The 24,600-nt window shown below is 40.7% G+C and overlaps 1 protein-coding gene across 4 annotated transcripts in view; it reads right to left on the reverse strand.

Annotated features, from left to right (window-relative positions):
• LOC306855156 (transcription factor Sp1-like) overlaps positions 1-5,751 on the reverse strand; it is a 30,229-nt gene extending 24,478 nt beyond the window's left edge. For 2 of the 4 annotated variants that reach the window (XM_079393618.1, XM_079393619.1), the window contains exons 1-2: positions 5,651-5,751; positions 5,019-5,098 (exon numbers count right to left, since the gene is read on the reverse strand). In XM_079393618.1, the coding sequence (XP_079249744.1) occupies positions 5,019-5,098; positions 5,651-5,702 (132 nt within the window). In that variant the 5' untranslated portion in view covers positions 5,703-5,751. The remainder of the gene's footprint in view (positions 1-5,018; positions 5,099-5,650) is intronic. The other 2 variants (XM_079393620.1, XM_079393621.1) reach the window with 2 other exon arrangements.
• Positions 5,752-24,600: the final 18,849 nt, after the last annotated feature.

The following is a 24,600-nucleotide window of genomic DNA, read 5'->3' on the forward strand; positions in this document are numbered from 1 at the left end:
AATAATTATCACGATACATTTTTTCATATCAGTCGATATAGATAATTATCAGATGTAGATAAATCTCAAATCTTTATCTCTTTCGAGTTTAAAGGCATATTTTTGCCCCTAAGTGACTTCTCTTTATAGATACAACATGACAAACACTTCGCAGGCTGCAATATTAACATTACTTTTTTGTCTCTTAGAAAAGCACATTTGACAGTAGCTTGAGTTAGGATGCAGATTCACATTCATTATCAAAAACAGTAACATCTGTAAAAATTGTAACAACCTTATTTTTATCAGGGTTCCCACTCTTTCATGAACACCAGAGTCAAGGACTTTTTAAGCACCATTTATTTTATATCAAGCACCTGTCAAATTCACACGCCAGCGAATGTAGTGTCATGAAAGACCTTACAGTACTAAACATTTTACTTACACTTAACATTTACATTAAACATTTCAGAGTAATAATGTTTTGAATGTGTAGGTTTCCTAAATTTAGACCGTTTTGAGTAGTCGTGTTCGAAGAATTTAATGAAATCCATTGAAGTTAATACTGGTAATATTCAAATACAATTTCTAAAATATTTTTAGAAAAACAGCAAACTACAAAAACAAAACTGTTTTTTGCTGTAGTTCTTGTACAAGATTTAAATTTGAAAGAATTTCACAATTTTTAAATGAATAAAAAGTGGTTAAATGTTGTAATAACACTGTAAACCTGTTAACATTAAAAATTAGCATGTTCTCTCAATAGAGACGTTACTCATTAGTGAAGTGAAGTGACATTCAGCCAAGTATGGTGACCCACACTCGGAATTCGTGCTCTGCATTTAACCCATCCAACGTGCACACACACACACACAGCAGTGAACACACACACACACACACACAGCAGTGAACACACACACACACACACAGCAGTGAACACACACACACACACACAGCAGTGAACACACACACACACACACACACACACACAGCAGTGAACACACACACACACACACACACACAGCAGTGAACACACACACACACACACACAGCAGTGAACACACACACACACAGCAGTGAACACACACACACACACAGCAGTGAACACACACACACACAGCAGTGAACACACACACACACACACACACACACAGCAGTGAACACACACACACACAGCAGTGAACACACACACAGCAGTGAACACACACACACACAGCAGTGAACACACACACACACAGCAGTGAACACACACACACACACAGCAGTGAACACACACACACACACAGCAGTGAACACACACACACACACACACAGCAGTGAACACACACACACACACAGCAGTGAACACACACACACACAGCAGTGAACACACACACACACAGCAGTGAACACACACACACACAGCAGTGAACACACACACAGCAGTGAACACACACACACACACAGCAGTGAACACACACACACACAGCAGTGAACACACACACACACAGCAGTGAACACACACACACACACAGCAGTGAACACACACACAGCAGTGAACACACACCCGGAGCAGTGGGCAGCATTTATGCTGCAGCGCCCGGGGAGCAGTTGGGGGTTCGGTGTCTTGCTCAAGGGCACCTCAGTCGTGGTATTGAGGGTGGAGAGCGCGCTGGACATTCACTCCCCCCACCTACAATCCCTGCCGGCCCGAGACTCGAACCCACAACCTTTGGATTACGAGTCAGACTCTCTAACCATTAGGCCACGACTTCCCTAATTAATAAACAACTCAAGTCAAAATTATTTTGTAAATCCCATTTTTTTTCATCTTTGACCTATAGGAATGCAGCTGCTCAAAATTTCAATATTAAAAAAAAATGTCATGAACATTTTAAACATTGTAAATCTGCAAATAAATATAAAGAAAAGAAATAAAAAAATAGGACTTTCTATTTGCTTTTAAACTGTAAATGCGTTCCACGAAGCAGTTTTTCTTATTTTTCAAGTTCTACATTTTCTCCTTAGCTCCATGTCGCAGTAAGTTTTGGGAGTTCATTTTTAGTCCATCTCCTATCCTGAAAAGCCTGTCTTGCAGAGATTGCCTAAAAATGAGCTCCTAAAACTTCCTGCTATTCTGGAAGATCAATTCTTCAAACAGTGGTACAAGAGGATGTGGTGCTGGTCCTTCAAGACTCACTCTAAACCAGTGTTCATTTCGTTGACGAATACTTTATCATAATTTTCATCAACAACATTTTTTTCACTGACAACGAGACGATAATGAACGAAAACTATTTTTGAATGACAAAAATTATGACAAATCTAGTATCTATCTAATCTAAAATGTTAGGGAGGGACAATTTGGGAAGAGATTCATTCAGAACGAATCTGCTGCATAGAAGGTTAGATGCAAACATATGAACCGGCGGGACATAAGCTAAAATACACTTGCTGCACGGCGCATAAAACATTAAAAAATGTCAATATGTGGGAGTAAGAGGAGAGCAGACATATGCATAAATCTGACGATGCAAGAGAGAACTCAATTCGGTCCTGTTTTCTGAGCGCAGACACTGAAGCATACACACACAGAAAGCGCGTCTCACAGCACGTGAGTACTCTTTCACGTCGCATGAACGGAGAAATACACACAAAATGATGTCGAAATGTCCGTTTTGACGAGTATTCACGTAATATTATTCTCATTAAGTCAGGGAAATTTTTTAGGATTTTTTACGCAAGCAAAGTCTCTGAGAACCTGACATCTAATAATTCTGGAGACTCCAGGAAGGTTGCAGTTCTGGAAAATGGTGGCGCTGGAGACTAAATGTTTGATGGTTTACACCTAATTCTTCACATTAATTCTTAATTATTTTGCAGTTACCGTGTGTCTCATCTTCTCCACCTGTTTTTGTCTAATCCCGCTGTAACCAATGAGCATTTCGCTGACCAATGGTCATGTCTTAACTTTACAATTTCTGTATTGCATTAGTTTTGAATATTTCTCATTGAGGATTTAATAATTTTTGACTTTTCAGTTAAATCTCTTTTTTGGTTCATTTTATCCGTAAAAGAAAATGTGCCTAATAATTCTGCACACATGAATATAAGGAGTTTTTCACTTCCAGCCTTCATGGACAATTATATATCACTTATAAATGATTAATTACAAAATTAATAGTAGTTATTAAGATTGATGTGGTTTGGAATTGGTAAAATGTTCTTGGAAATAAATATGATCAGAATATCAACGTGTCTAATACTCACTTTACACAGAGTGTGCGTGATCGTGTAATCGAAAGTGAAAGTGAACTGCGAGCGCTCATTCAAATGTGATTTCACTTATTAATAGCACGAAAATGATATACAATATTAGACTGTTTGCGGGAGCGGCACACACACGTTGCGGGAGCGGGCGGTAATGGTCAGACACTCAGCGGAGCGGCTCAAGAACACTCTAGGCTGCACATCAACACACGCTAAGTTTTTTTCGCACTACCCCATCTCCACCCCAATTATTTGTGCCGTTTCGTTCTGTCTTTGACAGCACATATAGGACAATTTTGAAATAGCGCCATAAACTACATTTATTTTAAATTTAATTCAAGCACTTTCAAGGACCTATGTTTGTTTTCAAGTACTTTCCAGGCCTTGAATCCATATGTCTGAAATTCAAGTACTTTCAAGAAGAGTGGGAACCCTGTTTTATATGGTGAAATTTAATTATTCTAACTGTTTGATTTTTATTCAAATTAACCACTGATCTTCCATAGCGGCATACATTTAGATCATGATAACCACACATATAGCACCTCAATCCTATGGTAAAAATAAAATTAATATGGTTTCCAGGTATTTGTATGAAAAACAGTAGTTTAAATTAGAGCTGGGTGATAAAACGATAACAATAAATATTGTGATATTAACCTTGATGAAATGATAAGTGTTTGATAAATGTCCAATTTAATGGTTGTACATTTAACATATCTACATTAATAATATAATAAAACTGGATATAAATATCCCACATTTCTGCCACAGTCCCATGGTGCAGCTAGTGTTACTACAGTAAATCCATGATAAATGACGGTGATTTGTAGATTGAAAAGCCTTCTTACTGTATTCTTGTAGATTCATAACATTACGGTCGAAACACTTAATGAGATTATATATATATGCATATGCACACAAAAAATAAATACACTGTACTGTGTGTGTTTGTTCTTGTTTTGGTCTGTTTGCTATTTGTAATACAGTAATTACCATTTACAATTTTTCATAATTTTTAGTGGACTGCATTAAAACCTGCATTTTAACAACAGATTATGGATCCCACAAGAATTAAAAAACATACAAACATGTGCAGTCATGTATTGATAATAAAGAGAGAGATTTCAATTATATTTGACAACTGAACTTTCTGAAATGTCAGAAATCTGGTCACCTACTTTGAAACTGATTAAGAGAACTAAAAATGAAACAATCACACTTTTGTTTCTCATATGGACAGAGACTCTACTGAGCATGTGCTGAATAATGACAGAAACATAGCAAACTCAGATTTGGCCAAAGAACGGTCCAGCTGACCTCACTAAAGTGCGTCTGTGTAAAACCTAAATAAAAACCCATCTTCTGGCTTCTGCTCTGCCTGAAAGAGAAACCTGAGCATTATAAGAGACGTCTCGCTCTTCGTAGCACACTAGCTGTAACTCAAACAGCACAGTTCAAAACTACAACACCATACAAAATAACCTCAAGTGAGCCGCTACAAACACACACTTTCATACAGTGTTTCAGACCAACATCAGTCTGGAGAAATCTGCTCTAGTCTCCAATCACAGATCAGAAGTGCGGACTGTGTTTTATTTCAGTTTTAAAAGCAGACACTCCTTCCTGATACACCCATTTCCCTCCCATAATCCACCAGAGCTGCTCAGAGCAGGAAGAGACGAGCTGTCACAGACCTGCCTTCGTTACACACTCTCTCACACACACACACAGTACAGCTGGACTCAATACAGTCAAACACACACACACACACACTGAAACACACTTACCTGAGCTGTGCTGGAGTTTCTCTTCTGAATGAAGCTCGTGTCGTGGTCCAGCAGGACGGACATGTCATTCTGTTGTGGATCTGACACACAGTCAACAGAAACTCAGTAAACTCATCAACAGATCTGTTTGTTTATCTGAGTGTTCACAGATCAAACCGGTTTAAAGTTAGCAGAGCAGCATTAGCTAGGAGTCCGGACACGCGTTCAGTGGCCATGTTCCTTCACTAAAAACAGACGTATTATTCGTTTCTTCATCATCTTCATAACATCATCATCTTCATCATAATCGCTAACTCTATTCTCTGACTCGCGTTAAACGCTGTTTATGGTCGCTCGTGTTATATAAATTAACTCGCTGATCAACTTCCACAACTTAGCAAACAAGCTCCAGATTACAGTCACTAACTCCAGAAACAAAAATAACAAACTCGGATCAATCTTGTTAGCGATTATGAGACGATTATTGCTGTTTATTAGCACTTAAACGACACACGAACAACATAATTTGGTGTTTTGGGCGAATCGATGTCGGTGTTTCACAATATAAAAATGGCAGTAAACTCATGAAGTACAGTAGTCGTTAATACTGATTAAGATAATGAACACACTCAGATATTATAAAGTGAACTCACCGCTCATTATGTGTGAAGGCGCGAGTTTTTCACGCTTCTTCAAGTCTGACATGAACTCTTAAACAACTCAACCTAACTTGATGAACAGAAAGGACTGAGTCAATGCAGCGGGGGCTATGGGCCAATCAGAAAGCGAATCGCGGTCTCCTCGGCCAATAGGATTCTTTGTTTTAACCCTTGTCATTCAGACGTTCAGAGACACTATGCACCTCTTCACGAGAATCACAAACTATGAGCTACAACAGAAAATTACTGTGATATCTATTTTTTGTTACTTTGTTTTTATTTGTGAATCAAAATCTCAAAATATGAAAGCTTTTTAGGACAAAAGATGCAGAGAACTACTGGAATGTCTGCTGGTGTGATATTTTTGTTAATTTAATAAAAGAAAGAAAACCCTGGTTATTGCTCTCTTACAGATCAATTTTGCGAGACACGTGGATTATTGTTAATATAACTTATTGTTATTATTATTATTATTATTAGACCAGGTAAATGCTGATTTATGTTAGATGGAAAGCCTGTTGAGGATTGATAATATGCTTTAAATCACCACAAAGTTTAGTAAATGGGTAGTAACTGGTTACATGTAATCTAGATTATGTAATCAGATTCCAAAAAGTACTTTCAATTAGATTATATTATATCTGAAAATACTCAATCAGTCTACAGTTACTTTTTATTGATCACATGATTATAAGTTATTCACACAATAGCAAAACATTAATAATCCATTGATTCTCACTAATTAGTAGTAGTAGTACTTTATTTATCCCCTTCGGGAAATTTGGTTTCAGTGGATTTCAACATGCGTTTCACATAAACAATACAAAGACATTTCAACATGTAAACGAAGACACAAATTATAAGTAAAAAAACAAGCAAACGTTCTCTTTCATTTAAGCATTTCACTGCTTGTAGTAAAAAGGACTTTTACTCCTTGTTTTTAATAAACATTGGCATTCCAATCTTCAACCTGAAGGCAAAATCTCAAACTCATCATACAATGGCTGCATATCATCAGATTTACTAAAGCATCTGGTTTGATAAATGTGTGACCCCGGACCACAAAACCAGTCAGAATCAGAATCAGAATCAGAATGAGCTTTATTCACCAAGTATGTTTACACATACAAGGAATTTGTTTTAGAGTGAGGAAGAGATACAGCATGACATGAGGAAAGTAGGGAGAAAAAAAATAATTCACAGACTATGCTCATTTGGGAGTACAGTGTGAGAACAGGAAAAACACCCCAGCAACAAAAAGCACATAGTCAATCAACAACATAGCCACACGACTGCAACAGGGAAGATTTTTAGTGTTTCATATACATAAGATACAGTAAGAACATGAACAAAGAAATAAAGTAAAACAGACAAATAAAACAAATATACAACTGAACAGAAATAAACAGTCCTTTCATTTTTCCACGAAGGTCTACTAATATTAATGTTCAGGTAAGTAATAGTTACAAAAGTAATGAAATGTAAATGAGCACTGCATAGTTTTCACTGTATGTACTGATAGATTAATGCTTACTAAAGCTATAACGTTGTTCAGATTAAGAGCTGTGGGTGATTTTCTCTTTGCATTTTGTTCTTTGATTTAACATTGATGGCTCAAGCTCCAGTCTGTCACTTTAAGACAATATACTGACACACATCGGATTTTCTCCCAACTGTTCTCGTCCACATTCCATCATAAACTGTGTTTAAGCGAATACTCTCATAGCAGGCCATTTTGACATATTTAGTGTGTATTTTTTTATATATTTTTGTGTGTTATTTTGAACAGCGCCACTTGTGTTGTACTTTCAGCGTTTTATTATCAAACATGTACCACAATTTAGCAACAGTAAAGACGGCATTTTACAACAATCACCGATTGAGCTGATTCAGACGTTAAGTTTTGGTTAAATTGTGCTAGAAGAAATGCGGCTATAATTCTTAGAAGCCAAAATCGAAATAAAAAAAAATTAACTTAGCTTAATATAACAGCCACAGGCCTAAAGCGTAAGCAGATGTTTGAATAGTTAGTTCCCTTTTGAGGGAAATTCGAACAGCGTCCTGTAGGGGTTGCTATGGGGAACGCCTCGGCGTGACCGGTGTCTTGAAGCATATATCTAAACACGACAATGGCTGCGTCCAAACCGCCTACTCAATGAGTAGGTACTTATTTTCAAGAAGTACTTACTTACGAGCGCTAATGAACAGCTAATGTACGTACTCTACAGCCAAATTTCGTTGAGTATGAATGAGATCCACCATGTTTATGTTATCATGTGATCTATGACGTTATAACAAGCGCAAAAACTGACCTCTGGTGTAAGAGGAGTGGCTAGATCGGCGCACCGACAGGGGGCAACCGATCTAACTGCTGCAGAGACCAGAGAGGTGGTGAGTTTTTCAGCTCTGCTACGTCTCCGGGTGGAAAGAACTGAAATTAATACTCGCTGGGGACGGCGACGCCCTGGAACAGCGGCAGGGTTGGCAGACCGATCCCCTAAGGGCACTGAGGCGAGACGGGCACCGTGTAATGCGGTGGGCACCGCTCCACCCCAGTAGGGGTCGCCCTCAGAAGTCCTGGACCACTTGCATCAGGACTTCTTCGCCGAGGACCTTCTAGCCTGAATGACGGCCAGCTGATCCGTCTTAGACTTGGAGGTCCCCGGGGGCGCACGAGAGGCGACGCTCTGCTTTTGCTCCCGCCCAGCAGCCCTCAGAGTTCGAGAGCGGCGAGGGAGGAACCGCTGGAACGCCGCGGCGCAATCTTTCATATCTGAAAGGGTCAGCCACAGATGCCTCTCCGCTGCCACCATAGCTGCCATGGAGCGCCCAATAGCACGGGCGGTCTCCTTGGTGACGCGGAGGGCTAAATCAACGGTTCTCCTGAGTTCAGAAATATCATCAGATTTAAACTCCTCGCCCTCATCTAACTCCTTCAGCAGTTCGGTTTGGTACGCCTGTAACACGGACATAGTGTGCAGACACGCACCAGCCTGACCTGCTGCCGCATACCCTTTGCTCACCAACGCAGATGTAGTTCATAGCGGTTTGGTGGGCAAAGTTGGAGCCTTCAAAGACGATGCAGCACCAGGCGACAGATAGCACGCGAGCGTCCGTTCGACCCGTGGCATCGCTCTGTACCCGATCTCATTCAGTCACGCAACATTACTGTAGTAATCAGATGCAGGGACGAAGAGGCGGGAAGAAAACCGTTTAACCCACAATTTCGACACCTCGGTGTGGAGATCGGGGAAAAACGGCAGGCTCCGGTGTGGAGGAGGTGGCCTCATACGCAAAAAGCGTTCATCTAATCTGCTCCTTTGGGGCTCAGATGTTTTCTCGGTGGGCCAGTCAATGTCTAGCTTGGCCACTGCACGAGTAACCACCTCCAACAGCTCCTCATACTGGGGCGATTGAGGAGGCGAATCCTCATCGACGCTCGCCAGCTCAACCTCCTTGGAGGAAGAGAGACGAAGCGTCGAGCCCTCACCTCAGGGGGAAGAAACCGCAGAACAGGCTTCCGAACCCAGGGAGAGGGCACCAGATCTGGCAGGCGAAAAAGAAGATAGGGACTCGCCTGTCTCCATTCCCTCTGCCAGATCAGCCCCACGAGTGCAGCCGTTGCTCTGCCTCCGCAGCCGCGGGGCCAGCACCGTGGGGAACACTCGCAAAGCGTGCGTAGCGGAAGCCGCTCACAGTGTGAGCAGTCATGCTCCCTCGAGAGCCGACTCCGCATGCCTCGCACCCAGGCAGACCACGCACAAACTGTGTGTATCCCCGCTCGTGATGTAACGAGAGCAGGGAGGAACACACAGCTTGAAGCGTGATCCGAGATCGCCCTTATGCTTAACTTTACTTGTGGCCTTGGACATAGTGCTTTATTTTGACAGGAATAATCCAGGAAGGTGAGGAACATCCTGTCTTGTTTATTAGCAGGAAGCTGACAAAAGCTGAGAGGAACTACGCCACGGTCGAGAAAGAGGCTCTGGTCATAAAGTGGGCAGTCCTGGAGCTGCATTATTACCTGCTGGGCCGTAAATTCACCCTCCTCACGGACCACGCGCCCCTTCAATGGATGGCCAGGGCCAAGGACACCAACGCCAGGGTGACGCGGTGGTTCCTCGCGCTCCAGGACTTCTGCTTCGCCGTCCGCCACCGAGCCGGAGCCTCTTACACCAATGCGGACGGACTCTCTCGGATCTGGGCAGCCTTCTGTCAGGGGTCACTCCCCACCTGCCCCCAGTTTCCCCCTTATTGCTACCATATGTTTCCACCAGGACCAGGACAACGCTTAGGAGGGGGGAGTGTGACGAGCATCCCGAGCACTCATCAGCGTTGCCCTGTAGAAAGAAGCGAGACCCTGCACTCGCTCATCACGGCTGGGTCGGCCACATTGGCCCATTTGCCCGCGGCCATATAAGCTGCGTGAGGCTAACACACGGGGAGACTGGTCTCCATGAAGCTGAGAACTAACGTGCTATCACTTACTGATTTCAGATACCAGCGTGTGACCGACCCAGCCCGGCCACGAGCACAGCACCGACTCACCGCACCTAAGGAAATCACACACGGAGAGCACCGCACTACCTCAGCGAGCCACTCTTCACTCTACACCTTTCATTGTATATAAATCCACCCTCCGGGGTATTTATTTGAGCTCTCCTTGTCTCGTGATTCTTCCACTCCGTCACAATATATATATATATATATATATATATATATATATATATATATATATATATATATATATATATATATATATATATATACAAACCCGATTCCAAAAAAGTTGGGACACTGTACAAATTACGAATAAAAAAGGAATGCAATAATTTACAAATCTCATAAACTTATATTTTATTCACAATAGAATATAGATAACATATCAAATGTTGAAAGTGAGACATTTTGAAATGTCATGCCAAATATGGGCTCATTTTGGATTTCATAAGAGCTACACATTCCAAAAAAGTTGGGACAGGTAGAAATAAGAGGCCGGAAAAGTTAAATGTACATATAAGGAACAGCTGGAGGACCAATTTGCAACTTATTAGGTCAATTGGCAACATGATTGGGTATAAAAAGAGCCTCTCAGAGTGGCAGTGTCTCTCAGAAGTCAAGATGGCAAGAGGATCACCAATTCCCCCAATGCTGCGGCGAAAAATAGTGGAGCTATATCAGAAAGGAGTTTCTCAGAGAAAAATTGCAAAGAGTTTGAAGTTATCATCATCTACAGTGCATAATATCATCCAAAGATTCAGAGAATCTGGAACAATCTCTGTGCGTAAGGGTCAATGCCAGAAAACCATACTGGATGCCCGTGATCTTCGGGCCCTTAGACGGCACTGCATCACATACAGGAATGCTACTGTAATGGAAATCACAACATGGGCTCAGGAATACTTCCAGAAAACATTGTCGGTGAACACAATCCACCGTGCCATTCACCGTTGCCGGCTGAAACTCTATAGGTCAAAAAAGAAGCCATATCTAAACATGATCCAGAAGCGCAGCTGTTTTCTCTGGGCCAAGGCTTATTTAAAATGGACTGTGGCAAAGTGGAAAACTGTTCTGTGGTCAGACGAATCAAAATTTGAAGTTCTTTTTGGAAAATTGGGATGCCATGTCATCCGGACTAAAGAGGACAAGGACAACTCAAGTTGTTATCAGCGCTCAGTTCAGAAGCCTGCATCTCTGATGGTATGGGGTTGCATGAGTGCGTGTGGCATGGGCAGCTTACACATCTGGAAAGGCACCATCAATGCTGAAAGGTATATCCAAGTTCTAGAACAACATATGCTCCCATCCAGACGTTGTCTCTTTCAGGGAAGACCTTGCATTTTCCAACATGACAATGCCAGACCACATACTGCATCAATTACAACATCATGGCTGTGTAGAAGGAGGATCCGGGTACTGAAATGGCCAGCCTGCAGTCCAGATCTTTCACCCATAGAAAACATTTGGCGCATCATAAAGAGGAAGATGCGACAAAGAAGACCTAAGACAGTTGAGCAACTAGAAGCCTGTATTAGACAAGAATGGGAACATTCCTATTCCTAAACTTGAGCAACTTGTCTCCTCAGTCCCCAGACATTTGCAGACTGTTATAAAAAGAAGAGGGGATGCCACCAGAGGTGGGTAGAGTACCCAAAAACTGTACTCAAGTAAAAGTAAAAGTAACAGTCTGAATAGTTACTTGAGTAAGAGTAAAAAAGTATTGGATAAAAAAACTACTCAAGTAGCTAGTTACTAGTTACTTTGGATCATATAGGTACTGAATATAGTCTATTTTGATTTAGATATATAGATTACATTTATGTAATGTGTATGTGTATACACACACACACACTGTCAGTCCTGTGTCTTGTTTCCCCCTCCTCCCGTGTCTCTATTTTGCCTTCCTGTTCCTGTCATTATTAGTTAATTAGTCCCGAGCCCCATTTGATTAGTCCACACCTGTTCCTTTTTGATTTCCTAGTGTTTATAAGCCCTGTGTTTCCCTGCCCCTGTGTCCGGTATTGAACGTCAGATGTGTTCGTCTCTCCCCAAGCTCCTCGTCCTGTGTGTGTCCAATAAAAAGATTATTGTTGGAATCTCCTCGTCTCCGCGCCCCTTGTCTCCCGAGAGGGAACGTGACAGAATACCGGACCCACAACAGTAAGCGACGCTTTTCACCCCCCGTTTTGTTTTCCGTTTTGAAACAGTTTTTGTTTGTTCCAGTTTGTTTTTCCCTCCGCGGCGATGGAATTCGCCGCGAGCCTCCGCGCTCTTCTCCTGCGAAATCTCCCCTTCGTGGAGTACACCGGGGAGTTCTGCCGGCTCGCCGCGGTGACGGAGCTGCATGACGCGACGATTCTCCACCTGTTCCGGCTCGGGGCCTGTTACAACTACCCCATGGACCTCCCAGACACCACTGGATTGACCTGGAGGGAAGGGATATACCGGTGTCTGGGAGACATCCGGGCCCGAGCCGGAGCCAGCCCGCCGTCGTCCACAGCTCCCCCGAGCCCGCCGCTCGCACTTCCAGAGCCAGTCTCCGCTGGTCCCGTCCAGCTCAGCTCCTCCAGAGCGCCCCCAAGTGTCTGCGCTTCCAGAGCGCCCTCCCGTGCCGGCTCCACGCACGTGCCCTCCCGTGCCGGCTCCACGCACGTGCCCTCCTGCGTCTCCGCTGGTTCCGTCCAGCTCCGCGCTGCCAGAGCGCCCGACAGAGTCCGCACTGCCAGAGCGCCCAACAGAGTCCGCGCTGCAAGGGAGCTCCCCAAGAAAATTTTGGGGGGGGGTAAGAGGGTCACAGCCTGTGTGGCCAGGCCAAGGGCCAAGGCCACAGAACCCCTCGGGCTGTCCGAGAAAATAGGGCCGTGGCCTCCCGAGTCCCCTGACCCGCCCTGGCCTCCCGAGTCCCCTGACCCGCCATGGCCTCCCGAGTCCCCTGACCCGCCATGCCCTCCTGTGTCTCCCGTCCCGCCATGGCTCCGGGAACGAGGCCCCGCCCGTTGGATGGTATATGGCGTGAGGACACGCCTTCCGGAGGGGGCGTTATGTCAGTCCTGTGTCTTGTTTCCCCCTCCTCCCGTGTCTCTATTTTGCCTTCCTGTTCCTGTCATTATTAGTTAATTAGTCCCGAGCCCCGTTTGATTAGTCCACACCTGTTCCTTGTTGATTTCCTAGTGTTTATAAGCCCTGTGTTTCCCTGCCCCTGTGTCCGGTATTGAACGTCAGATGTGTTGTGTGTCCAATAAAAAGATTATTGTTGGAATCTCCTCGTCTCCGCGCCCCTTGTCTCCCGAGAGGGAACGTGACACACACACACACACACTGCCGTTCAAAATATATATATATATATATTTTTTAATGTCATTTATTTCAGTGATGCAAATCAGAATTTTTATCAGCCTTTACCCCAGTCTTCAGAGTCACATAATCCTTCATAAATCATGTTGATTTATTATCAGCGCTGCTCTTTTTAGCTTTCTATTATCAAAGAATACTGAACAAAATGTCACAGGTTCCAAAAAATATTAAGCAGCAAAACTGTTTCCAACACTGGTAATAAATCAATATATTATAATGATTTCTGAAGGATCATATGACTCCAAAAACTGGAGTAACAGCTGATGAAAATTCTGATTTGCATCACTGAATTAAATAATATTTTAAAGTAAATTAATTATGTATTATCCTATAACCTCTGACACTGAAACCCCATATTGACGGATCTTCTGTTCTGCAAAATGTAAACAAATGTAGCCTATATTTTTGCAAGAGTAAATATTGTAAAAATATGAATATTAATTGTGTCTAGAACAGGCCGCGCGCCGCTGCGCAGAGCTGACGCGGGTTTCGCGGGTGTTCATTTCATACTCTGTGACAGCTTATTTAATGTATAAATTATACATTGTATTTAATGTAAGGTACATGTACAACAAACTAGTAATGTCATAGTGGTATCGTGGCCTATACCTGTGGAACAGTAGACAGCACACGCGGTGTTCATCTAATAAAGATCTTCATATAGCTCTAGCAAACAAGCCTTTGCAGATGTGCTTTCAACTGACTGTAGATCCAAAGCCACGTCTTCAACGCTCTTGATGTTCTTAAACTCTCTGTTATCTGAGAGAGAACCGCTTCAGAGACTCAGCGCGTGCGGCAGGGAACTGAACGAAGCATTCAAACTGATTCGCAAACCGATTTACTGGTTTGCCAACTGGTTTGATAAAGCCAGAATCGACTCAAAAGAATGAATCATTCGCGAATGGGCATCGTTCATTGCCCAGAGAAAAGTAGACAGCGCGTTTGGAATAAACCGAAGCATTTTTAACTTGTATTGCATTAAGATAAAGTAACGAGAGGAGAGTCGCCCACAGTAACGAAGTAAAAGTACCGTTTTTTGTCTAAAAATATACTTGAGTAAGAGTAAAAGTACCCATTTTAAAATATACTCTAAAAGTATTAGTTACTCAAAAAATGTACTCAAGTAAATGTAACGAAGTAAATGTAACTCGTTACTACCCACCTCTGGATGCCACACAGTGGTAAACATGGCCTTGTCCCAACTTTTTTGAGATGTGTTGATGCCATGAAATTTAAAATAAACTTATTTTTCTCTTAAAATGATACATTTTCTTGGTTTAAACATTTGATATGTCATCTATGTTGTATTCTGAATAAAATATTGAAATTTGAAACTTCTGCATCATTGCATTCTGTTTTTATTCACAATTTGTATTTTTATATATATTTATATAATTTATATATATACCGTATTATATGATTAATAGTTGTATATATATATATATATATATATATATATATATATAATTATTATTTTTTTTTTTACTTCTCAGCTATACATTTATGCTGTGTTTTTGTGGAAATCTGGTAGGTTTTTAACCTATTTACTGCACAAATACTCAACTATGCCATAAATTGGCTTATGATTTATTTTTTCTTAATGTAAAAATCCCTTAAATTATTAACTAAATTAAATATAAAAGGTTTCTGGATATTGGCCCATGTGTTAGGCATATAGTACTGGCATCTGCAGGTTAGAGGAAAATCTTAAGATATTATAGTTAAAGAAAGAATGTGCAATGACCACATATATCCAGCAGAGGTCCATAGGGACTCATTCATTTTCAGTTCAATTTCAAATCCATTTTGCTTCACGTTTCAACTTCTCCTCACAACTTTATGATATATATACACACTTGTGTATTTTTGTATTTATTTTTGTTGTCTGATATATTTTGAAGTGTTTCCTTTTGCTAATTATTATACATACATTTGCAGAAATGTTACAAGTCACCACTAAAAGACATGACTGTAATCACAAACTAGTTATTTAAAAAAATTATTTATCACAAATTATTTATTTTTTTAGAACAAGAGATGAATTTTAAAAAGTAAATAAAACCAACACAATACAAAACAAACAGCACCAATAAAAAGTAACAACAGTAATAAACTCTTTCTTAGTTAATATTTCTTTAAAAAACTTAGGGGGAAGAAAATCCAGGGCAGATCCAGATGGTTTAAGCTGACCTACGATTTCTTGCAAAAAAAGACAAAGTTACAGGTTCAAACTGATCCAAAATATTAGTGCAAATAGGAGTGACAGAAGGATTGTGTGGGATATGATGGTTTGGGGTAGATGTAAACATATGTCGCTTATTAGCATTCAGCCTTTGGAAGTTTAGAGTAACATTACTCTGTTTTTGTCTTCAGGAAGAACAATCTGATGAACCAGACGCTGATGATTTATCCCTTCGTTTCCTCTCCGTTAGTGACAGTTCAACAGTTGCTATGTTCTTCGGCTCAGAGAAGACTGAAATTGTACCTTGGGTAACCTAGTAAACAACTTCCCCACATCAGCTCATGCATTTGTCATGCTTTTTGGACTAACGTACACCTTGGATCTAAATTCCCCAAAAGAGCTGGACAATCCATTTGACTTTACCCAGAAACTCTTGATGGGTCTGGAGGATGGGAATCTGAGACCCAGAGTGTTGAGTCTTAAAAATAAACTTTTGTCAATAGAGTTTCCTCAATGTTTGAACAAAGCTTAAAAAGGTAGTCTTTATTAAAAATTAACTTGATCAATAATGTAATAGTAACATGCAAGATTAAGTTAATATCATTTAAAATGACTTGGTAACATTTAGTTACAAAAAGGATGTTTCTTTAACTTATCCAATTGAGTTAATATAACTTAAAATTTTTGATGTAATCAGTTTTAATTTTAATTTGATCTATTTTTAACTTATCTGGTTTTACAGTGCATGCATGAATGAGCACTTTGGCATCACTCAATTTGTTGCTTTTTAATTTACTTTTAGTAGGGCTAATTAAATCAGTATGCTGATGCAACCTCAGTGGCCAGATCTGTACCAGCGCTTCTGTTTTTTGGCTGCTAAGTGCTTTCTGATATTCTTCAGCGCTGTTTTCAGCCCAACTGTATAGTCTATCTCTCTCTCTCTCTCTCTCTCTGTTTGTGTGTCAGTGTCTCTCTGTCTCCCTCTGTCTCTCTCTCTCTGTTTGTGTGTCAGTGTCTCTCTGTCTCCCTCTGTCTCTCTCTCTCTGTTTGAGTGTCAGTGTCTCTCTGTCTCCCTCTGAATCTCTCTCTGTTTGTGTGTCAGTGTCTCTCTGTCTCCCTCTGTCTCTCTCTCTCTGTTTGAGTGTCAGTGTCTCTCTGTCTCTGTGTGTTTGTGTGTGTGCGTCTCTCTCTCTCATTTTTTTAAAAACATTTTAAGTATGCTTTATTGTAATGACAAAAACTATACATTTGTATATATATATATATATATATATCTTTTTTTTTTACATGTCAGCTATACATTTATGCTGTGTTTTTGTGGAAATCTGGTAGGTTTTTACCTATTTACTGCACAAATACTCAACTATGCCATAAATTGGTTTATGATTTTTTTTTTGTTGAAGAAATCCCTTGAATTATGACCTAAATTAAATATAAAAGGTTTCTGGATATTGGCCCATATGTTAGGCATAGAATACTGGCATCTGCAGGTTAGAGGAAAATCTTAAGATATTATAGTTAAAGAAAGAATGTGCAATGACCACATATATCCAGCAGAGGTCCATATGGACTCATTCATTTTCAGTTCAATTTCAAGTCCATTTTGCTTCATGTTTCAACTTCTTCCTCACAACTTTATGATATTATAGATATATATATATATTAGGGGTGTGCCCGAAGCCGAATTCCTTATTCGGAAAGGCACGGATAATGGCTTCAAAATGAATAACGAATTTATCCGAATAACATAAAAACATATTCGTCAGACACAATCAGGGGTGTGAAGTAACGAATTACAAATACTCACGTTACAGTAATTAAGTAGTTTTTATCAGTAATTGTACTTTTTTGAGTAGTTTAAAAATTGTTTTTAAACTACTTTTACTTTTACTTGAGTACATTTTAAGTGATGTATCGGAACTTTTACTCCTCTATTTTCCTCCGTTTGTGGTCGTTACATGCTTATTTCAATTTTATTTTTATCCATTAATGTGATTGGATAGAGAGCTAGTAATCGGTCTCGTGACTTTCGTCAAATCAAATTGTGTATAGAATACTTTAACCGCCAGCTGCTGTCTATCATGGCTGCTGGAAGTGCATTCTTCAAGCATCAATTCAGTCACATCTTCCTCTAATATGTTAAGGTAAATTTCAGATTTCTGCTTACTAAATGATTTGTATATATGCTTGCCTATCTACACAACCTGAAATTTGGTGTGAGGTTTCGGCTATTGCGTGCAAGTGCCACGTTCGGTAAATTCCCACTCACTGTGCTGCCTCGTCTCTCGTGTGTGCATTCTGCTGCAGTCACTTGGATAAGTCGTTGTTGCTTGTTGAACTTGTTGACTTTTGATGAGTTTGAGTGCGTGATGCGCGCTGTGAAAAAGTGTGTTGGAAACACTGTAAAATGATTTGAAATAATGTACTCAAATTGAGGACCAATCTGCACCTTATTGATGACCCGTGGCGTTAATACACTGTATCTGTGTCAGCCCGTGATGTAATAAAACTGCAGCTCATTAATAAACCTTTTTATTATTATTATTATTATTATTATTAATCTATTTTTATACAATCCGCCTCCATTTAGCAAGTGCACTCGCGCATAAACCATTTTCAAATTCAACACTTTTTGTTCCATTCAGTTGTGGATGCTGCTGATCACCGAGACCGCCGCGGGTCAGCAAAGAGACGTGCGTTTGTGTTTTCTTTTGAAAAAGTTTCCCCAGAAATACTTTATTTAATGCATTTTTCCTTACAAATTGTTTTTTCAACATAACAATTCGAGTAAATGTGTAAAAGGTATGGCATGATGCCATCCTTCTAGAACAATGTGCATTTGTTAAAATTGTAACATAAATTATCAAGCGTAGTTATTCTTGTTTCTTTATTGCAAAATGCTAAAACTGGCTCCGTTTTGGAGAGAAACGGACTCTCATTTTAACCCATATCATGGTGTGTGATGCTGAACTATGAGTTTCTAATGGTGTTTGTATTTGCACTATTCTAAACATTAATATTTTATGTGCAACAACAGCATGCTGTCTCAGTGGCCTTACACATGATTTTAAATCTATTTTTCAAACTTTATGATTTAAATGGGGATAATTGTACTGAGAATAACTTTCGTCTTTTCTTCAACTGAATACTGTTTCTGTGCTGTTTTGATGCGTTTTAAAGAGTTGGCAGTCAAAATTAAAACTGTTGGATGATAGATATTCTTCATTCTTTACGACAAAATCTGAAATGTGACCATGGACCACAAAACCAGTCATAGGTGTCAATTTTTCAAAATTGAGATTTATGCCTCATCTGAAAGCTGAGTAAATAAGCTTTCCATTGTTGTATGGTTTGTTAGGATAGGACAATATTACAACTATTAGAAAATCTGGAATCTGAGGGTGCAAAAAAATCTAAATATTGAGAAAATAAAATTTAAATTTGTCCAAATGAAGTTCTTAGCAAAGTTTTGATATATTTACAGTAGGAAATTTACAAAATATTTCCATGGAACATGATCTTTACTTAATGTCCTAATGATTTTTGGCATAAAAGAAAAATGGTTAATTTTGACCCATACAATGCATTTTTGGCTATTGCTACAAATATGCCACAGCGACTTAAGACTGGTTTTGTGCTTCAGGGTCACAGATGAATTCACACACGCATTCATCCAGAACTGAACTTATGCTGGTATATTCATTGTGTAGAGCGGTTATTATGAGGGGGTAGAATCCACAGCTCAGTACTCACTACTCAATAGTCATGAGTACTTTTAAATAGGCTACTCTTTTACTCTTACTCAAGTAGTTTTTTGGACAAGTACTTTTACTCTACTCAAACTACATTTTTTGGAGGGTAATGGTACTTTTACTTGAGTATATTTTTTAAGTACTCTTTCCACCACTGGACACAATCACATGTTTTCCGGAACAGCACTACATTAGTGAGGTCTGCGATTGTTAAGATTTGTGCAATAATAATGGCTACTGCTTTGATAGAGTTTGACACAGTTTCATACAGATAATATCATGGAGATCATTGTGTTTGTCTAACGAATGTGGTCTCCTCAGCAGGGGTGCCGTAAGGGGGGGGGGGAGTTAGGACAATTCTAAGGGCTTCGGCCAATTTTCCCGTCATAGTTCAGACGCGGGCCGGGCCTCGGGCCTGTTTTAGGCTTCTCCTTATTTTTATATTTTAGACATCCATCATTTAGTGATGAAAAAATTGCCGCGCTGGAAACAACACGAGAGCATGCCGAAACTGAGAGCGGCTCGACGGTGTTTAGATTCCCGCAGCAGCAGAGAGCCGTCAGCAGCTGAAGAGTTCTGCTTCAAATACACGCAATAAAGCTTTCCGTAAAGCCCCAGCAAAAGTAATTACCATCAATGTGCCCGGGCGGAATAGTAAGAAGATAGTTTAATCTACTAATAAACAAGTGTTTTCTGTGTCAGTCTCACAAAGATGAAGATGATGATCCTGACTCGCCATCTCCTCATTAGATGGGCCTTTAGAGAGAAATGCATCTTAACTTTTTGTTTTCGATTTGATTTCTTTCGTTAAGAGGTAACTTAAAGCTTTCTATAGACATATTTATCATGTCGGCATGTATTCGCTGACTTTCGGTTCATTTTTGTGAAGCGCTCCTGTTCAAGACGAGACGGCAGAAAGTGCATCATGGTTTTCTTTATTTTATAAAATTATTTTATATATTTTATAAAATGTTTTGTTGATATTGTGAGTGCACACAAATAAACGTAGACCCTTTACAGTTCCGAATGATGGATTACTCTTTCTTTTATGAGCAAAAATTATAGCGTAATTTGTTTCCATTGAAAAAACTGCAATTGATTGCGCTGCTGCCTCCATGAACTACTGATGCAGTGCACATTTATCTAGGTTTAACATTTAAACATTGTTATATGCTTGAACTGTTTTAGTATATTTAGATTTTATTTTAGGCAAGTCCTGATGATTTGAGAAGGCTAAGTCGATCAAGCATGGTTATGATCACCCTTCCGGTCTGTTGTTGGCCGCTTGATCGTTAATTTAAGAAAGAAAAAGAAATTATTTAACGAACAGAAAATGCTCCAAACGTTTTTCTAAATTAACTTAATAAAAAAACGAAACTAAATATAAGTTCAAATTTTACTTTTGAACATGAAACATATTTACGGAGGTCTGGACCTCAGCTGGCTCTGGGCCTGGATGTGTAAAGTGAATGAGTGTAAGCTAGCCTATATGAATGAAATGAGCGCAAGCTGCGTTGGGGTCTATGCGCGTCTCTCAGAAATGAGAGCTTTGTCTGGAGTTATATCAACTAACTTGACAAAAATATCCTAAAAACGGTCCTAACATTTAATTATACAAGACGAAGAAAAGCGATGTTTGGTTAAGGCTTTTGGAGGGTCCAAATAATTTGTTGTGCTCTGTTGATAAAATTCTCGTAAATTGTACACAAAGTTTCACTGGAAGAATAAAGTTATTGTTCTCTTTTGATCAACATTTTCTGTAGTTTTAAATAGAACATATTTACAAAGTCATAATTATAATAAAAAATAATACTTTCTTTAGTTAGCCTATACAATGCATATTTGTTAAATGAAAACTACGAATCAAACAGATTTGCTTTTAAAATGGTATTTCCATGTAATTTAACGAACTTCTGGTTTAACCCACGCCCACTTCCGGATCCATCCGAATACAGATACAGATACAAATAATTCTGAGATTGTCACAGATACAAATACAGATACAAATAATGGCTCCACTGCACACCCCTAATATATATATATATATATATATATATATATATATATATATATATTGTGGCGGGATGAGCAAACGACAGACACAGTGGGCGTGGCGTCAGGCCTTGGAGAGGTTTTTATTAAACAATAAATAAACAAAATAGTGTCCAAGGGGGAAAAAGTGTCCAAAATAAACAGGGGATCTGGTGTCCTCGTCGTGCTGCGGGGCTTGTGAAGGAGGGCAGTGTTCAGGAGGGAAGGGTCCAGGGAAGGGGCGGAGTCCGGTGGCCGCACGCGCTCCCCTCTCAGGTCCGGGAGCGAGTGGCGGCGGCTTCTTCCAGCGGCTTCATCCTACTCCTAGGCCCCCGGAGCTTCTGGGGGACTCGATGGCCCGGCATCCTGGCCCGTCAGCCGTCTAACGGGTGCGGCAGTCCTCCTACTCGACGCGCCTTTCCTGGGACCACGAGGACACCAGCGTGCATGCACAGGGAAGAGACCGGTCTCCCGAGGCGCGCTCGGCATTTAAACGGCGGCAGTGATGAGGCTCTATTCACATCAGGTGCGCCTCATCACACGCCGCAAGCCCTGGCTGTTTCAGCGCCCCTCCTCTCTCCCACACCCACTCCCGTCGGGATCCTGGTGAAGGGCGGCGAATACGGGACGGGATGGTGATGATAAGGGGGGAGGCAGCCGACTCGTCACAATATATATATATATATATATATATATATATTGTGAATATATATTTAAACATTCTAAAATAGATTGAAACTCTGTAATTTTGTATGTATTTTTGTTGTTGTTTGATATATTTTGAATTGTTTGCTTTTGCTAATTATTAATTATGTATTACTACAACAGTAATAAACTCTTTCTTAGTTAGCCTATATTTTAAACGGATATTCTAATATAGGCTGTTTTATGTATTAAACTATCAGACGCTATAAGAAAAATAATTCTCATCAAAAGCAGTCTTATCTTGGGCTTATTTGATGGTTGATTCATCTCGGGTTCCCTCTAACATCATACTCTGGGCTTCCCTTAGGCATTTACGCACACGCGCACTCGTCAAAAACGGCGCATATAGAGGACATGCAGAAATACATAGATTAAATACATAATTTACTTGGCTCTCAACGAAGGCGGAAGCATTTTCTCTCCCTCTCCTCCCCTTACATTCCCTGCTTTGCTCTCTCGTCTCATCTCGTCTAGTGTCTAATACTTTAGAGACTCTCTCTGCACTGCTCTCCAAACTGAAAAATCATGGATTTGATCAACTGGTTTCTCAACGCAATTGACACCATCTTCTCGACGAGTGGGTTCGGGGGAACCTGACTGCCCTGCCGGAACGTTCGCAGCTGGCTACACGATGGACACATGGGAAAACTGGCGGGTCGTGTGTCTGGCGGCTCTTTCCGTGGAGGACATTGAAGATATCTACCTATTCGGAACCATGATAACAGGTCTTCTGCTGATTGGATTAGGCTTTGCCCTGGGTTATCGAAGAATTCAGGAAATGGGAACAGCTGTCAAAAGCCTCACAAGGCTGCCCGTCATGATTGAAGCAGTGGGCAGAGCGGTCAGCACTGAGACTGAGACTATTAACCGCAATATGGATACCATCACGGAGAAGCTCACGGCTTTGCAAAGAAAACTGATGTATTTGGAGACCAGAATGGACAAAGAGAGTAGCCGTGAAAATTGTAATGCGGCTACTCGCCCCAAGACCAAACAATCGCAATCTTATCTTCTTTCGGCTCCCCCACACCAGCACTGGCCTCGGTCAAGGTCGCTGTAGGGAAAAAACAAGCCCGGGAAGAGCACTGCAGTGAGACGCTCTTGCGTTCCTCCCCCCTTCCACAGACACCTGCTGATTGTTGACTCTGTCTGGGTCCTGATCAAGGCTGTCTCCATGGCAACTTGCTGTGTCGCTATCACATTCTGCGGACTGAGACAACTTGATTTGAATGCCAGCGTGGCGGCTCTCCAGGCCTACAAATACACAAACTCTACATACATACACACACACATACGCACATATATACAGATATGCATTCACCTCCTCACCCCCAATCCCTCGCCTGCGCCGCTTTGTACCGCAAGTCTGACAAGCGGGTCTGTGACCAGCGCCGAGAAGGGCTGCAGGACCGAATGGCTGCTTGCCGGAGCTGGATTACCTCCCCTGTTGCAAAGTCGTGTGTCTATGTTGTTTTGATTATGTGCTTTTGTTGCTGCGGTGTTTTTCCTGTTCTCACACAGTACTCCCAAAGGAGCATAGTCTGGGGGTTACCCCCCCCCCCCCCCCCCCCTCCTCATGTTATGCTGTAGTTCCTCCTCAATTACCCTGTCTTCCTGTCTTGTCTACCCCCTTGTCATATTGTATGTATGTTGTGTATGCATGGACAGGTTGATGGCTAATTTCGCTGGTACTTGTGACTAGTGACAATAAAGGGCTACTACTACTACTACTACTACTACTAATAATAATAAAATGCTTTAATATTTACATATAATGGAAGATATAGATTGTATTTTCTAAAACCTGACTTGAATGCTTCAAAAATGTTGTTTCCTTTCAGAAAGCTCTGCAGTTGATGAAATAATAGAATCTTAGACATAAAAGAAAGGGTAGAAACCGGCCTAAAATTTGACAAAACTGTTGGATCTAAGTTGGGCTTTTTAAATTGTCTGGTACAAACCCATTCACAAGCAAGTGTCCATAATCATTTGAACATTAGATCCAATCACCTCAACTGTTTCTTTAAACAACTTAGGGGGAAGAAAATCCAGGGCAGATCCAGATGGTTTAAGCTGACCTACGATATCTTGCAAAAAAGCAAAATTACAGGTTCAAACTGATCCAAAATATTAGTGCAAATAGGAGTGACAGAAGGATTGTGTGGGATATGATGGTTTGGGGTAGATGTAAACATATGTCGCTTATTAGCATTCAGCCTTTGGAAGTTTAGAGTAACATTACTCTGTTTTTGTCTTCAGGTAGAATAATCTGATGAACCAGACGCTGATGATATATCCCTTCGTTTCCTCTCCGTTAGTCAGTTCATCAGTTGCCATGTTCTTCGGCTCAGAGAAGAATCAAATTGTACCTTGGGTAACCTAGTAAACGATTTCCCCACATCGACTCATGCATTTGTCAT

This window comes from Barbus barbus (assembly GCF_936440315.1).
Source record: "Barbus barbus genome assembly, chromosome: 35".
NCBI lineage: Eukaryota > Metazoa > Chordata > Actinopteri > Cypriniformes > Cyprinidae > Barbus > Barbus barbus.